Source organism: Palaemon carinicauda, chromosome 32, assembly GCF_036898095.1.
Source record: "Palaemon carinicauda isolate YSFRI2023 chromosome 32, ASM3689809v2, whole genome shotgun sequence".
Lineage (NCBI taxonomy): Eukaryota > Metazoa > Arthropoda > Malacostraca > Decapoda > Palaemonidae > Palaemon > Palaemon carinicauda.
In genome coordinates this window covers 78654777-78671426 of record NC_090756.1, presented here as the reverse complement: position 1 = coordinate 78671426, position 16650 = coordinate 78654777, and the positions used below count along the sequence as shown (strand labels likewise).

Here is a 16650-nt window from a genome sequence, read left to right as displayed (position 1 = left end):
TGAATGTTACACTTCGCTGGTCAAATCGCTACAGGACGTCCATTCTGATTTAGAGTAGCGGCAATGGCATGGTCTGAGGCATCTGTTTCGACTGTGAAAGGGGATGTAGGATCAATGGCTTGCACCACGGACTTCGCAATTTCATTCTTCAATTTCTCAAAAGCCAGAGAAGCTTCAAAAGACAATGGGAATCTCGTGGAGTGTGAAAGAGGCCGGACCTTCTCAGAGAAGTTGGGTATCCATCGTGAGTAATGAGCAAGCAACCCCTTACTTTGATGTATTTGTTTGTTATTGTGCATGTAAAGTAGTACGTGTTGTAATAGTGGCTGTTTCTATTGTTTCAAGAGGTGACTCCAGTTTTTGTGTGCAATAAAACCTATAACCTATGACAGGTTTTTTATTTTTACAACAATTTATTGCACACAAAAACTGGAGTCACCTCGTGTATCATGGTTCCCACCTCTGAAGGATTTTTGTTCAAAGTTGTTCGGAGATCATCCACATGGGTAGGCTACAGCAGAGACCGGTTTTCACTCAAATGAAAGTCAATTATGATAATCTACGCCAATTAAAGTACACCGGAGGTTAGTAACTAACTTTGCGTTTTCCGTAGGGTAAGTTGTGCATAGGTTTGTACTCAGTCAGAACTTCATTCAGACTGTCAATGTCGTTCTGGATCAGGTCTGATCTCTCCGTCCCTTATAGAGTATCCCAGAAGGTTTATAGACCGTGTCCTGAAATCACACTTGTCATGATTAAATGTGAGGTTGTAATCCCTCGCCACTTTCAAGAAATGATTTAGGTTTTTGTCATGCTCCTCTTCCGTCTCTCCACATACAGTCACATTGTCCACATAAGCAAATGCCCCTTCCACCTTTTCTTTTGCAAGGATCTGATCCACAACTCGTTGGAAAGCGGCCACTCCGTTCTTCACACCAAATGGGATTCGATTGAACTCGTACAGCTTTCCACTCGCCTCAAAAGCAGTGTACAACTTTTCGTCTTCTCTTATTGGCACTTGGTGGTAGGCGCTCTTCAGGTCCAAGGTGCTAAACACTTTATATCTTGAGACATTGTTCACTGTTTCATCGATCCGAGGCAAAGGGTAAGCATCCAGCTCAGTAAACCTGTTTATAGTTTGTGAATAATCAATCACCATTCTCTTCCTGTGATTGTGCCCTGCAGTGATTAGCCCCTGGGCCCTCCATGGAGACTGGTTGGGTCTTATTATTCCTTCTTGTAGCATTCTACCAATTTCAGTTTTGACAAATTCCTTATCAGCCTGAGAGTAATGTCTCGACTTTGCAGCAATGGGTCTGCAGTCTGCTGTCAGATTGCTGAAGAGTGAGGGCGCAACCAACTTCACTGCTGCCAGCCCACATATCTTGAGTGGTGGGCGTGCTCCTCCAAAAGCCATTTCTAGAGCAGAATGATTCTTTAAGAATTCATGCCCCAAAATTACATCACTACACAGGGCTGGCAACACTTTTGAGTTTTACACTAGGATAAATTTGTCCTTGCAGCTCCACATCCACAACAAAGACCTTAAGACTTTGGACGAGAGAGACGCATCAGCCATGGAGACGTGCCCGTCGTCAGGAAGTAGGATTAGGTTGTTTTCTTTAGCAATCTTCTGACTCACAAAATTTTCCGAGCTTCCTGTATCAATAAGTGCATTAACAGGGAGACCATTAACTTTCAAACAACTCAAAGATTTACTAAGACTACTAGGCGCAGCCCCAGACACAGTAGCCAGTGTTGCTGACGAATATTTAATTTTACCAGCAGAGGTATCCCCTACTGGTTTCCCTGACCTACACACTTTTGCATAATGTCCTTGTTTCTTACACTTTAGACATAAAGCTTCCCTAGCAGGACATTTGAACCGAGGGTGCCGTTTCAAACCACAGAAAAAACACTGATTGGCGCCAGTAGTGGCGGCAAGATGAGCAGTTTCATCACTACTTTCTAAACACTCTGAATCACCTGACTGACTTTGTGGCTGAGGTACAGCAGCAGTATTTGGTTCAACAGTAGTATAAGAAGCAGAATGTTTCTGAGCCATCTCTAAAGTGCGTGCCTGTTCATAAGCAGTTTGCAAGTTAAGAGTTATATTTTCGAGTAGTCTTTGACGAATGGCACCAGAAGAAAGTCCATTGATGAATGCATCTCTAACATAGTTATCACACCCCTGCTCTGCCGACACTGCTTTGAACTGACAGTCTTTTGCTAGGAGCTTCAGGGCTTGGATAAACTGGTCTAGAGACTCACCTGACCCCTGCCTACGTGTGGCCAGGACATGCGTAGCAAATACCTCATTTCTAGGTTTTACATACAGTGATGTCAGTGCTTTCTCAGCCTTATCATAAGTGTCACAGTCTGCTATGTAGTCGTACGCTCGAGGAGCAACGTAGTTGGTGAGTAGGATTAGTTTGTCTGCACTGGGAGATGTCTTCTGTACTGCTTGGTAGAAGTTGTTGAATGTCCGCAGCCAGTGCGTCCACTCGTTACTTTTACTTTTACTTTTACTTTTAGAGGTTTATTTCTCGCCCTCCATCAAACACTAAAGGTCTGTTCAGGCGGGCCTTGGTGTATGAAGAAATAATTCCTTTCCAGTTAATATTTTGCTCTGTATCGTTATCAGTTATATCGCTAGCATTTGTATTCAGGCTTAATAGTTTTCAGGTCACTATTATAACGCTTTCTAAAAAGATAAGTCTTCAGGTTTTTCTTGAAGGCTGCCACATTTGTGCTATTCTTGACATCGAGTGGAAGGTCGTTAAAGAGTCTCGGTGCAGCATAACTGAACGTTCTTCCTCCTATTGCATGATTCACACTAATTTCGAATAGTCTATGTGGGTCATCTGCATGTCTAACTCTTACAGCGGCGCTGGTAGCTTCAGGGTAGGGGACCAAGCAATCACGAAGATATTTAGGCTTATCACTTGTAAGTGCTTTGTGAGTCAACAAGCAAATTTTAAATTCAATTCTAGCCTTAACAGGTAACCAATGTAGATCGATCAGTGCAGGAGTTATTCTCTCCCGAAATTTAATGCCTTTTATCAGTCTAGCCGCCCGGTTTTGCACATTTTGAAGCTTCCTTAGTAGTGTATTGGGCAATTTGTAGTACAGAGAATTGCAATAATCAAGCCTTGATATTGCATGACTCATCACTAAAATTTTTGTACTGCCCTCTGTTAAATATTTTCTAATAAATGCTATGTTTCTCAGGTGATAGTTACACACTTTCACTGTGTTCACAATTTGGTCCTTCATTGACAAATTACAGTCTATCAGTACACCCAAATTTTTCACAACAGGCACAATCCTAACATCAGCATCACCAATTTTTATACTTTGAATTAACTGGTAATTCTTCAAAGCCACCCTTGTGCCAAAGAACATACATTCTGTTTTATCATCATTTAATTTGAGGTTTTTCCTCTGCATCCATGTTTTTATTTCAGTCATTATCTCATCAATTTTCTTCCCTGTATCTTGTGTTGTTGAAATTGAGAGGTAAAACTGAGTATCATCTGCATATAGTTTAAAACCCACTTTTTGTTTTTTCAAGATGTGTGATAGCTCGATAGTATATATGTTAAACAAGATAGGGCCCAGGACACTACCCTGTGGTACACCCTTCATAAGAATTCTCTCATTGGATCGGTTTCCAGAAACTTCTACAATAGTCTTCCTGTTCACTAAGTAACTTCGCAAAAATTTCAGTGCTTCCTGAGTCACTCCAATAGACTTTAAGTCGTCAAGTAAGTACTCGTGCACAACAGTGTCAAAAGCAGCACTAAGATCTAACATAATTAAAATTCCACACTTTCCCCCATCAAGAAGACCTATCATATCATTCATTATTGAGCACAAAGTAGTTTCTGTAGAATGATTAGCTCTGTAGGCCGATTGATTTTCCGGGAATACCTCTAACTCGTCAATATGCGCCCATAATTGCTCACTTATGACTTTTTCAATAAGCTTTGACATGTAGGATAAATTTGAAATGGGCCTATATGAATTTAGCTCGTTTACATCACCTTTCCCTTTGTAAATTGGTTTGATCAACGCAGTTTTTTCACAGCTAAGAAAACAGGATTGTGATATACTTAGGTTAATTATGTTCAGGTAAATATTATATACGACTTGTTTGTTTGGAGCTTCACTTATTGAACTGTTTGGGAAAGGGTCGTTTCCACAATATGTATTCTTCATCTCTCTCATAACCTTTAACAAGTCGCACATATTTATTTCCTTAAATTTTATTAACTTCTTTCCCTCCTTCACTGTCCTTCCAAGTGATTTTGGGGGAAGCCTCTATAGATTTTATCAATTTTTTCACTAAAGAATATAGCAAAACTCTCTGCACAAACATTGTCAGGCAAGACATATTTTTTCTTTAATCCCATCAAATCATCAAGGTTTTTGTGAAAGTCCTTCATGTTATTAGTTTTTTTACATTCGCCGTTGTAGAATTTTCTTTTTGTTTTTTCTAACAGGATGTTATAGTCATTTCTGGCCTTATTATATAGATTTCTGGCTTGTGAGGATTTGGCTCTTTTCCATCTACCTTCCATCTTACGTCTGTGTCTTTTTGCCTTTAATAGCTCACTATTATACCATCTAACATTTTCGCGTACCACTATTTGTTTGTTCTTTATGGGACACATGGTATCGTACATTTTTCCAAAATTGTCGTTGTATTTCTTGGTATAGCACCCAACACATTCTATGTCTACCATATGTTTACATTGTGTGTTCACACAAGACATTTGCGCTACACTAGCTTCAATAAAATTCTCAGCATCAAAATTTTCCCGTTCCCTATATGTGCTCCATTTTTTCAATACTCTGGTGCAATTTATATTAACATTAAAGGTGATGAGTTTATGTGTTTTTGAGATCTCAAAGTCTGGTTCCACTTCAAGGTTTTTTATTAGGTCTGAGTCTTTTCCACATATGACCAAGTCGAGTGTATGACCACCTACTGACGTTGATACCAAAACACTGTTTATTAAATTAAACATCTCAAATACTTCCTTGAGTTCTTTAGCCTTATTATCATTTTCATCATCTACCCAACAGTTGAAGTCTCCACCAATTAGTGTATTTTTAATATCGTCCACCACACCCACAAGAATACTAAATTCTTCAATGAATTTAGTCATATTACTCGCTGGTGGTCTATATAATGATATTATATTCAATACCTTATTGTTTCTTGTCAGTTTTAAACAGATATATTCAAACGTTTCAAATACCATTTCATTCATGATAGAAACCCTAGAGAAAGTTTTCGACACAAAGACACCCACTCCTCCTCCAGTTTTGTTCTTTCTTGGTACGTGATAGAAATCATGAGTACACGGCGTCATCTCCTGAATCTTTGAGTTATCACTAATATTTCCCTGCAACCAAGTTTCCGTTAATAAGCATAAATCTAATTCCATTTCGTTAATAAGATTTCTAATCTCTAAGGTTTTATTCCCCACCGATTGAATATTTATCAGACCACACTTAACCAATGGGCTAGACTCCATGATCGGTTCTATTTTTTATCCTGGTAAGCTCCTCCTTGTATACTTTACAGTTATCATCATATGTCTTATGATTCGTATCATTGTAATTCCTCATTGTGCAGTTATGACACTTTAACGTATTTACAGTACAACCTGTGGTTCGATGATCCTGGCTACACTTGGCACATACCTGAGTCTTGCTACAATTTTCAGCAGTATGACCAAATTCCTGGCATTTATAACACTGAAATACATTGTAGGAATCATAGATTTTACAGCATCCTCCAAGCGTGGTATATACTCTATCATCTCTTTTACGGAAGACTTTCCTGATAGTTGGACTACACTTTATAATGACGTGTAATTTACCGCTTTGTCTTGATTTAAACTTCCTGATCAATTTAAAGTCTTCTTCATTTTCACATATATCATTCAACCATTCATTCTTCTCCATTATACTGGCAATTATATCATCTTCATTTTCATCAATATTGCAGACCTTGATCTTCGGTTTAAGTAGATCCTTTTTATCTACTTCTACCTTAATGTCATTCTTGACCTCTTCTAAGTCATTTTTAGCCTTTTCTAACCCAGTTTTATCCGCAAAATTAACTACCAAGTGGCCTTGTTTAGAGGTTTTGACCTGTTCGACATTCGTGGTTATCTTCTTCATGATAGTTTTCTTGATATCTGAAGCCTTCTTATTTTCCTTAGCAGCGGTGGCAGAATCCGGGTCAGCCTCGAAGCGTTCTGGACGTAGGAACCGTTCCATGGCCTCTCAAATTTTTATTTTGTGTGCAATAAATTGTTGTAAAAATAAAAAACCTGTCATAGGTTATAGGTTTTATTGCACACAAAAACTGGAGTCACCTCCTGAAACAATAGAAACAGCCACTATTACAACACGTACTACTTTACATGCACAATAACAAACAAATACATCAAAGTAAGGGCCAGACAACACAGGGACATCCACAAGCAATAATATGCACGAAGACACACAAATAGCAACATAATAAGCTGGTAAATGCAAGCAGAGAAACACAGCGTACATGAGAGCATAAATGTAAAACTACATTGAACATATATTACCACAATATATATATATATATATATATATATATATATATATATATATATATATATATATATATATATATATATGCTTTTCTTTTTGCATATTGCACATAAGATGATAATACATTTTTATTTAAATTTAAGTTATCTTATGCTGCCATCACATAGAATTTTAACCTTTAATTTTCAGTGAAATTATTGGGAAATAGATTCTTACGCAATTGGAGAGAATTTAATCTATTTCATATTATGCAATATCATAATTTGACGAGTTATATACCGAAAATAGCCTAAGAAATTAATCAAATGATAACTTTAATAGCATAAATATCTGGATTTATATATATATATATATATATATATATATATATATATATATATATATATATATATATATATATAACAAGTGAATTATGCATTAACAAATCATTTCTACAGACATTTTTCTTTTCCCCAAAATTAGTTTCCATTTATTCTACCTGTGGAATAATGAAGAAGGTGAATGAACTTTGCCAATTATAATGGATTTTATAAAGATTAAAGCCACTAATATAGTGATACGTATATTTATTTAATATTTAATTGCATTAAAATAAACGTTTCTTTTCTTTATTAGGAATTAAAAACGTATTAAATTGTTTGCTAATGTTGAAATGTTCACCCGACATCGTATACCCTTTACCGTCTTTAAGGACAAGAAGAAGAATTAAGAGATATGTACCATGTAATGATTTAAAATAAATCGTTAATATATGTATAAATATACTAAAATAAAAGTAAAAAATAGTGAATTTTAATAGATATAGTTGATATATCCTAATAATTTAAATAAAATGAAAAATAAATGTTTAAAAATGAAAAAATTAACCACTTGACATTCAGCGCTGCTATTCACTAGGACTCAGATTCGTTGCAGTGTTGCAAGTGTGAAGGATACGAAAGTTCAAAGTATCCTTTGGATATGTTTTGATGTTGCTGGTACGTTTGTACGACACTGGGCAAAAGGATACGAAATTGAATAAAGAGGTAAAAAATTTATACATTTTACTATTTTTTGTAAAAGAATTGGATACGTTTTAATCATTATTTTTTTTTTTTTTTACAAAGAGTGAAGATCAATCAAGACTCATATATATATTACACCGTTCCCAATCATATAGTAGAGTAACTGTTTTTTTAGGTGTTTTTTTATTGGGGGGGGGGGGGGGCTGAACACGGCCTGGGGCTTCTATTCAGCTCATTCGTGACTCAAAATACGATGTGTGTAACAATGGATGACGGTCACTTACTTTTCATGAAGAATCTTTGACTACTTCAAATAACCTCGTTGAGTTTTAGTGTTCAGTTCACGTGATGGAACACCTTTGTTCCCAAATCTGTCAAAATTTATATATTGTCTTTTAGTTCTGCCTTATTCTTCTTCTGCAGCGGAGAGAATATTTTCTCTGGTCAAACTAAGAAAGACAGACACAAGAAATAGGTTGAACACTGAATCAGTAAATGGAAGGTTATTAAGCAAAGGCAACGGGGAAGCAGTTCACTGCTATCAATGGGAGCCTAGTAATTGGATGATAAACTCAGCCCGAAATGTATTCAAGAAAGGATAAACAGTGAAGCATAATTATGTAGCTGTAGCCTATAGGCAAAAGATGGAAGTTTGTATTTTTGTAAATATTTTTCTTAATACTGGTTTTTATATTATCGTATTGTGCAGTGTGAGTGAATCAATGCAAATTCAATATAATTTTGTTCATACAGACCATTAATAAATATAATATTTTTTGCTGATCTAAACAATAATATAATTCGCCCCAAATTTATAGTGTAGGTCACTTTACAATCACCATCACCAGGCAGCAGATAGCAACTTTGCTGTCAGCTCTATAGCAACAGGGTAAAAATGAAAGAATTTTGATAATGATAATGTTTATTGGACAAAAAATATTTACATACAAAGATTTACAAAAAGAAAAAAAAAGACTCAGTCCAAGCCCATGTGGAGCAGAGCTCTTTGGGCAATAATACAACTAAAATAATATCATCAATTAAGTAAAAATAACTACAACGCATTTTTAAGTGAATGTATTGGATACATTTTGGATACTATTTCATATTATTTGGATTCATTTTGTATATTCTGGATATGTTTTATGGATACATTTATATTTTTCCCACTTGCAACACTGCTTTGAGGACAAGAAGAAGAAATTGAGAGAAAGAGACCATGTAAGGATTTAAAATCAATTTTATTATGAAGCATGAATCTGTAATGTATGTAAAAATATAATAAAATAAAAGGAAAAATATAAATTTCAATAGATATAGTTTATATATCTTTATAGTTTGTTTAAAATAAAAAAAATAAATGTTTAAAAATGACAAAATTAGCCACTTGACATCGAGCGCCGCTATTCACTAGTACTCAGATTCGTTGTCGGCTCACTCACTAACACCACGTGAAGGAAGTGTCGCCGACGAAGAACATTTTATCCTGACGTTTCATACAGGACAAACTTCAGTGTAATTAATCCATTAATTAGACGTGTGGAAAAAGGATTGTGAGAATCTCATCTCTGTGAATTAATTAAGTGAAGGTATGCAAAGACACACGAGCTGTGAGTATTTTTGGTTACTTGTGGGGGGTAAAGATGTAAACACGACAGGACGCCACACTTTTAGTGTCACAGTAGATAATAAAAAGGGTTTTATTAATTGATATATTGTAGTCTTTCATTAAATAATTTATTAATTGCATGTGGGTCACCCTAAGGCACTCATTCACCGGTAACTGGACAGGCCAATATACAAATCTGGGTATTATTGTAGTGTATTACAGGGCAATGTAACCTAGGAAAAAAATTACTTTTTCTTATAGAAAAAATTACGCTCCGAGTACATTAGTTCAACCCCTGGGTAGTTTATAGCGCTACGGCCAAGCGTCCTAATTTGCTTATTATCGCTCCGACTGTTATCTTGTATAGAATAAAAAAGTTTGGAAATGGTCTACGGATCTTAAATATGTTGTGTAAGGGGGGGATTGGGGGGGGGGCACAGCCCCACAGCCCCCCTGGGTAAGGACACGGCTTTTAGCATAGGTTAGGTGGGTTTTTTAAGTTAGCTTCTCCCGTCGTACTCGTAGGTAAGGAAACTGTTGTGTAAGGGGGGGGGGGGGGAAGCCCCTCTGGGTAAGGATACGGCTTTCAGGATAGGTTAGGTGAGTTTTTTAAGTTAGCTTCTCCCGCCTAAGTCGTTTTTAGAATGACGGCCATAGTTCAGAATATTCCCGTTTTCTACGGGATCTGGCCGTCGCCCTACAAAGGCTCCCAACCCCATTACCTTGAATTGCTAGGTAATAATAATCAATATATTTAAAATCTTAGTTTGAATAATGGATAATTATCACTGAAATGTTGGTCCACTGGTTAATGCTCGTACCAAAGCATGTATGGAGCCTTTGTATATCGGTGGCCATTTCCTCCAGCGAGCATGAAATTTGGACATCACCTAACCTAACCTTCCCTCCTTGACCTACAAGCCATGTACTTACCTAACGGGGGGGGGGGGTAGGCTAATGTCCCCCTGCGACCCTTGTACACAGCTGTATTCTTAGTCACACTTCATCATACATACAAGTGACCGCTATCATACATTCACCCCTAATGTTTATTTGCAAGCAAACGGCAGTGTAAAAACCAAGAAATCAATCGTTCAATTAGGCTAAGTAAGGAGCACTATGAAAACTGCTATGAATGACGCCATAGAAAATAGGATGGATAGTCCCGTTTTCTATGCATCTGGAAGTCTGGGCTAGTCATTTTTTGGTAATAGTTTACACCACACTCTCCATTTACTCCAACATAATTAAATCCTGCAGTTTTCATCTTCTTGCACAGTAATTAGGTGGTTATTTAAATCTGGGAAAGCAATAATTAGCAAGATATGTTGAGGAAGGGGGAAGGGGTTATAAAAAGAAAATAACTCGGTTTCCTCACTAAACGACTCGGAACTGACATGTCAACAAAGTCAACGAAACAGGATTCTTGATGCCAGCGTATATAAACAGAAGTTTGTGATGCCAGCATACATTTGATATACAGTACTGTATATTCAAAATATACTTAATCAAAAATAGAGTGATTACTCAAAAGTGTCACTATTTGTAAATTGCATATTTTATGGACACTTTTGAGTAATTAATCCATTCTTAACTAATCATATTTTGAATATACAGTATATCAAATGTACGCTGGCATCACAGACCTCTGTTTATGTACGCTGGCATCACGAATCCTGTTTCGTTGACTTTGTTGACATGTCAGTTCAAAGTCGTTTAGTGAGGAAACCGAGTTATTTTCTTTTTATAACCCCTTCCCCCTTCCTCAACATATCTTGCTAATTATTGCTTTCCCAGAATCTAAATAACCACCTAATTACTGTGCAAGAAGATGAAAACTGCAAGATTTAATTATGTTGGAGTAAATGGAGAGTGTGGTGTTGTAAACTATTACCCATTTTTTTTATTACTGTCAATTTATTGGGGTGTATGTATGATGACGGCCTACCGAGAATACGGCAGCGTAAGGGGGTTGCTGGTTGGCGTTAGCACCCGTTAGGGAAGTAGGTAAGAACATGGCTTGTAGGTTAGGGTAGGGGGGAAAAGTTTAAGTTAGTTGGTGTCCATTTTTAATCCTCACGGGAGGAACTGGCCGCTGATACAAAGGCTCCTAGGTTAGGTTGGGTGGGGAAACTTAGGTTTATTGGTGACCATTTTCTCTGCACGTGGAAAGAACTGGCCGCTAATATAAAAAGGCTCCAATTGTTTATTATGGTGACTGGTTATTTGCGATGATGTCTGGCATAAACATTTTAAATTTTTTTATCTAAATATAACACTATATTTTAAGATGTGCTCAAGACCATGTTTTCAGTTATGGTAGTCAACCCACCATAACTCAAAAAATTGATTTCTGCCAGAAATCATTACCATAAACGTTCAACTCAGACATAACGACACCGTATTTCTGTTTCTCAAGGCTGTAAAAGATATTGCACTGATATAAAAATTACCGATTGGGCAACTCGGTCCTCATCGAGACAACTTAGCCTGCGTCGATTATGCGACTTGACCTACATCGAGACAGCACGGCCTGTAGCATTTGCAATACTCTGCCCACATCGAGAACACTTGGCATGAGGTGATTGGTTAACCCTTTTACCCCCAAAGTACATACTGGTACGTTCTTTACCCCCATGGACGTACCGGTACGTCCTTGCAATAAAATACTATAATTTTTTTTTTTTTTTTCGTATTTTTGATAATATTTTGAGAAAATTCAGGCATTTTCCAAGAGAATGAGACCAACCTGATCTCTCTGTGACAAAAATTAAGGCTGTTAGAGCAATTAAAAAAATATATTGCAAAATGTGCTTGGGAAAAAAATAACCCCCTGGGGGTTAAGGGTTGGAAATTTCCAAATAGCCTGGGGGTAAATGGGTTAACTTGACCAACATGAAGGCAATTTGGGTACTTTCCTGTTATGGCCCCACCACTAATTTCCGATACTATTTTTTTAGGTTGCGTTAGGTTAGGTTTGAATTTACCTAACCTAACCTAAAAAATAGTATTGGGGTTATATCGGAAATTAATGGTGGGGCAATAACAGGAAAGTATCGCAATTTGCCTTGTGGTGATTGGGTAACTTGGCCCACATCGAGGCAACTCCGCCTGCTGCGATTGGACAAATCTAATGGAACCATTCAGTACACACTGATTGTGTGTAGACTTTACAAAAGTTATTGACACTAGAATACACACATTTATTTATACAGCAATAATGCTATAATTTAAATGATTTACTAATGAGAATTCACATGTAAGGAATATTAAAATCAATTTGTATACAGCAATTAAAAGAGCGGTTTATGTACAGTGGCAAATCATAAGCAAATTACGATGTCCATTGGAATGTTTCCACAAGATTTCTGGAATTTAGATGTCGAAATGTTATTCTCGAACCGTGTCCAATTGTCAAAGCTCTTGCCCTTTAGAGTATGATACCATTGTTGTAGTTGATGTCAATGTCCATTAATATATCTATGAATAGATTAATTATCCTTTTGTACAACTTGTCCGGTAATCATGGTCTTAGGTGTCCAATCACCGCAGGCTAAGCTGTCTTTGGGCCTGCCTATCTGTAATTCTCTCGCATCTGACGTCTATTGCCGTGTCCTTACTGGTTGTAAGGTAAATAATATTCTCCATTGGCTCGGCAGCATTACAAAACACAATACATCTTAGGCAATGTCTGTAATCTGCGGCAAATATTATAATGGAAAGAATCTCTGGAATTTTGTGAATTTTTTTTATGTGAAACAATATGATTTGAAAATTTTCTAAGGTTTTGAGATGATCAGGTAAACTTTGGTTCCACCCTTCTTTTCTCTAACGTGGAATGAGTTGAAAACGGCAACTGCAAAACTGCAATACTACTATTCCTGTAGTAAGGGTTTGGCATCCCAGGTTAGGGAATAAGTTTAAAGGGGGCTGTCCCCGTAGGATCATGAAAACGAGGCTGTGGAACCTAGGGTTTCCACTAACCTCAGGCTCAATGAATGGTTAGATATTTGCTGAATAAACTACTACCATAATAGAAATGGTACAAAACCTTTCAAAATAAAATCAATTCACTTTTTCTTGGGAAAGAATTCTGAATGTTGTGTACTGTAAATTGTTGCTAGTCTAGAAAGGAAGATAAAGCAGGCATCACTTCAGTATTGATAAAGGACTGACTTACGCCATTTATTTGATATTGTTAAACGATTTACCTTTTTAGCAAGTAGAACCTACAAAATTTGAAAGAATACATTTTGTTTGTTATGAAATATTGCATTTAATTTGTCCATCCCCACTGGCTTTGAACATATGACCTGTGATTACTCAAACATACTGTTTTACCACATGCATTGTCATTGGCTTCTATCTCTCTTTGGTTCAGAACTCTCCAAGCAAACTTTTCTCATCTAACCTAATGTCAACATCATGGTAACTTAATTGAGGCCTTGCACCCATTAAGTAAATTATTGGCTATTTATTTGGGGAGGCTGATGGTAGAGACCCCGTAATAATCATGCGTTTTCCAGCACGAGTGCCAGACTACATATTCTAAGAGTTTCATTCCAGCTGAAAACAGATTGAGAAATAATCATCTTAATCTGATGGTTGAATAGGTGGAACTAAAATGAGTTCAAAATATTTTTAATGTTTTTCTGTTGTACAGATTACATACCGTAAGTTATGTTTTATAGTGTAAATATTAGCGCAAGCTGGTATACGTCTATGAAACTTTACAAGGTGTCCACAACCATTCCAATTATTACAATTGGTAGTTGTGGGAAGTACTGCCCCGCCACTTACTCATACCTTCTTCACTTTGATCTTGGCCATGGTTTGAGACGGACGTCTCCCAAGTTCATTGGCTATGGCAAATGGAACTTTAGTCTTGGAATTTTTTCCCCATTGATGCTTGTGTCTTGGGGATTTTTTTTTCCTTGTGTTGGAGACTTGATTAGACTTAAGACTCCATTAACTCTTTAGGTTGGTTGAAGGTGAGCAACTGATACCAGGGTTTACCTTCACTGCTTTGGTGGTGTTGGACTTCTCTGAAGTCTTAACATCAGAAATCCTTTTGAGAGGAAGTTTGTTCCTTCTGTGTTTGCTTATCCGTTGGTGGACACATGCGAGGAATTTGAGTCCTAGCGAGTGCTGTCGATTCAATATTTCACCCTCGCTTGTGGGAAGCAGTTGCTTTCTGACATATGCTCTCGGCCCAATTAAGTACATTAGAAGTTGCCTTTCACTTGACAGATATGCTTTACCCTTTTCGCCCTCTAAATTTTGGGGCTTTTGACAGGCACAACCTGATGTCGTAGCCTGAGAGTTTATCTATCCAGGAAGCTCAGGAGCATTTTCACGTTTGACGTGAGACCGCTTGGCTCTTCGGAGTTGCTGGGAGAACCTGGCGGCTGTTTTAGTTGCCTTTGATGTGAGAGTTTGTTTAATATCGAGCTTTCCCATACCTCTTCGAAAATCAATTCAAGCTTTAGTGAGCCTGGATTGTGGTGCCAAAAGTGAAAGTTTTCTTCCTTCACTTGAGAGTTTTTCCTTAATGCAAGCAACACCACAACACATTGCACCGTGATTCAAGCTCTAGTGAGCCTGGTTTACAGCTCCTCAAGGTGAAGGCTTCCTTTCACCTGAGAGTTTTTCTTAAAGCAAGTGATCTCTTACTCCACGTCGTGATCCAAATCTCTAGCGAGCTTGGGTCGCTGTGCAAAAAGTGAAAGCTTCTTTTCACCTCCAAGCAAGTGATCTCAGTGTCTCGCAACAAAATTTAAGGTTTTAGCAAGCCCAGATTGCAGTGCCAAAGGTGAAATGTATCCTTTCACTGAATAGTTTGGCTTAAAACAAGTCATCTCCATTGCATGCAGTCCATTCTCGCAAGCAACGCAGAATCGCAGCTTGATCCAAACGGGCAGCGATCCTGGATCACACAGTTGCTCTGAGCCAGTTGGTGACTTGTCAGACTAGGCCCCTGACATTCTTGATGCAGTTAGGAATCTAGAATAAGTGGTTTTGCCACTTGTACATGGACATCGCTCAACCCTTAGAGTTCAAGGATATGTTTTCTTACAAGAAACCTTTGTTCCTCTGCTGTAGCTAATTGTATGCTTGCGTACACTATCTGGCGTTCACATTTTAAGGAAATAGATTGAGAGCCAGATTCTGTGCCCCAAGGCAAGAGATTTTCGTACGATTTGACTTTCTTACTTATGTCTTTTTCTCTTGCAAGACTACAATAGAAAAAACCTGGTTTAGCCTATAAGGTTCTGAAATTTATTGGATGGGTTGGCTCAGGAATTCAGAATTCAGTTTTGTGGAGGAAATACAAATTGCATTAGTTATTCTCTAAAGTAACAAACCTCACATTATTTATCTTGGATATTTTTTTGGCTAAGCTGGAAGGTAGCCAATTAAGACTTTTGGTGCTAGATGGCAGCCCTACCTAGATAATGGGTAGGGGTCTTTAGGGGCTACCAGCCACCTGTATATAGATTCATGGAGTGGTGAACTAGTCCCTTTTTCACTTTGGTTTATAGAAAGTGGATGTCTCCTCTCTCTCCTCAATGTTGCCATGGACAATGACAAACATTATTGTTTTGCGCTCATTTTACGCTGACTTCTCTTTTCCGTATGTAATTGTGCTTTTTCATGGATGCTCCCATGCAAATGTGCCCTCATTATGAGGGTCATCCTTGCGGGACTTATATGCTGTCATTGGAAACTGATTCACATTTTGTATGTCCGACCTGTAGAGGACGCCATTTTGAGCAAGACTCGACTTATGACGAGTGTAGAGAGTGGTCTGCCTCCAGTGGAAGAAGTTTGGTCGATGCAGGAAGAAGGCGGCTAAGCACAATCACTCTCACTCTGAGTCTAACTCGGAGACGAAGCAATCGCGAGTTTCCTCCTCTTCTTTGTGATCTCCTGCATCTCTTTCCAAAGCTCTTCTCAACCTTCTTCCTCCAGGGAAAGATCAGGTAGGAGCGCGATCTCTTTAACTACTGGACAGTCCTGTGGACAAAGCAACAAGAATTCATGCATGTTTGTGTATTAAGACACTAGCTGCCTTCCCAGAGTTTAGAAACAATAGAATGTACTAGTACATTGGTAATGCGTTTGCCTCGCATTATTACATGTGGCTTGAGATAAATCTTGTTCCTTTTCATCTGTTTCTTCTCTTTCATTCGGTTTTCTTGAAAACCTTATGCATTCAGATTTCTTTGGGATGAACTATTGTTTGCACATCAAAGTTATCTGCTCAGGGAAGGAGCTGTCAGTTGGTGGTGATAGAACTAAAGAAAACTGGACATTTTTCTTTTGTGTAGTCATGTAGTCTCTAAGACTGTTTGGATGGGGTTTCAATAAATATTCCTACTGTTCTCTTCTCTTCTATTCTATTTGAAGAAATAGGGTTTACCAGCTCTTGTG

General features: G+C 37.7%; 2 protein-coding genes across 2 annotated transcripts in view; one reads left to right on the top strand and one right to left on the bottom strand.

Annotated features, from left to right (window-relative positions):
• Window positions 1-661: 661 nt before the first annotated feature.
• On the bottom strand, window positions 662-11831 carry LOC137625674 (uncharacterized). Its single transcript, XM_068356585.1, has 3 exons — window positions 11734-11831; window positions 1643-2528; window positions 662-1435 (listed from the first exon to the last, which is right to left on the bottom strand). The coding sequence occupies exons 1-3, from the start codon at window positions 11829-11831 to the stop codon at window positions 662-664; spliced, it is 1758 nt and encodes a 585-aa protein (XP_068212686.1).
• The window catches only part of La (La autoantigen-like), a 52128-nt gene continuing 44508 nt past the window's right edge, over window positions 9031-16650 (top strand). The window contains exon 1 of the mRNA XM_068356281.1: window positions 9031-9196. The gene's annotated coding sequence lies outside the window, so the exon portion shown is untranslated. The remainder of the gene's footprint in view (window positions 9197-16650) is intronic.

Excerpts from the sequence above, each read along its gene's own strand:
- LOC137625674 (XM_068356585.1), bottom strand. The coding sequence starts at position 11,831 with ATGTACTTTGGGGGTAAAAGGGTTAACCAATCACCTCATGCCAAGTGT. Across the intron at positions 2,529-11,733 it reads ACAGGCCGTGCTGTCTCGAT|TAAAAGTAAAAGTAAAAGTA; the intron begins GTAGGTCAAGTC and ends AACCTCTAAAAG. Across the intron at positions 1,436-1,642 it reads CAGGAAGCTCGGAAAATTTT|AATCATTCTGCTCTAGAAAT; the intron begins GTGAGTCAGAAG and ends GAATTCTTAAAG.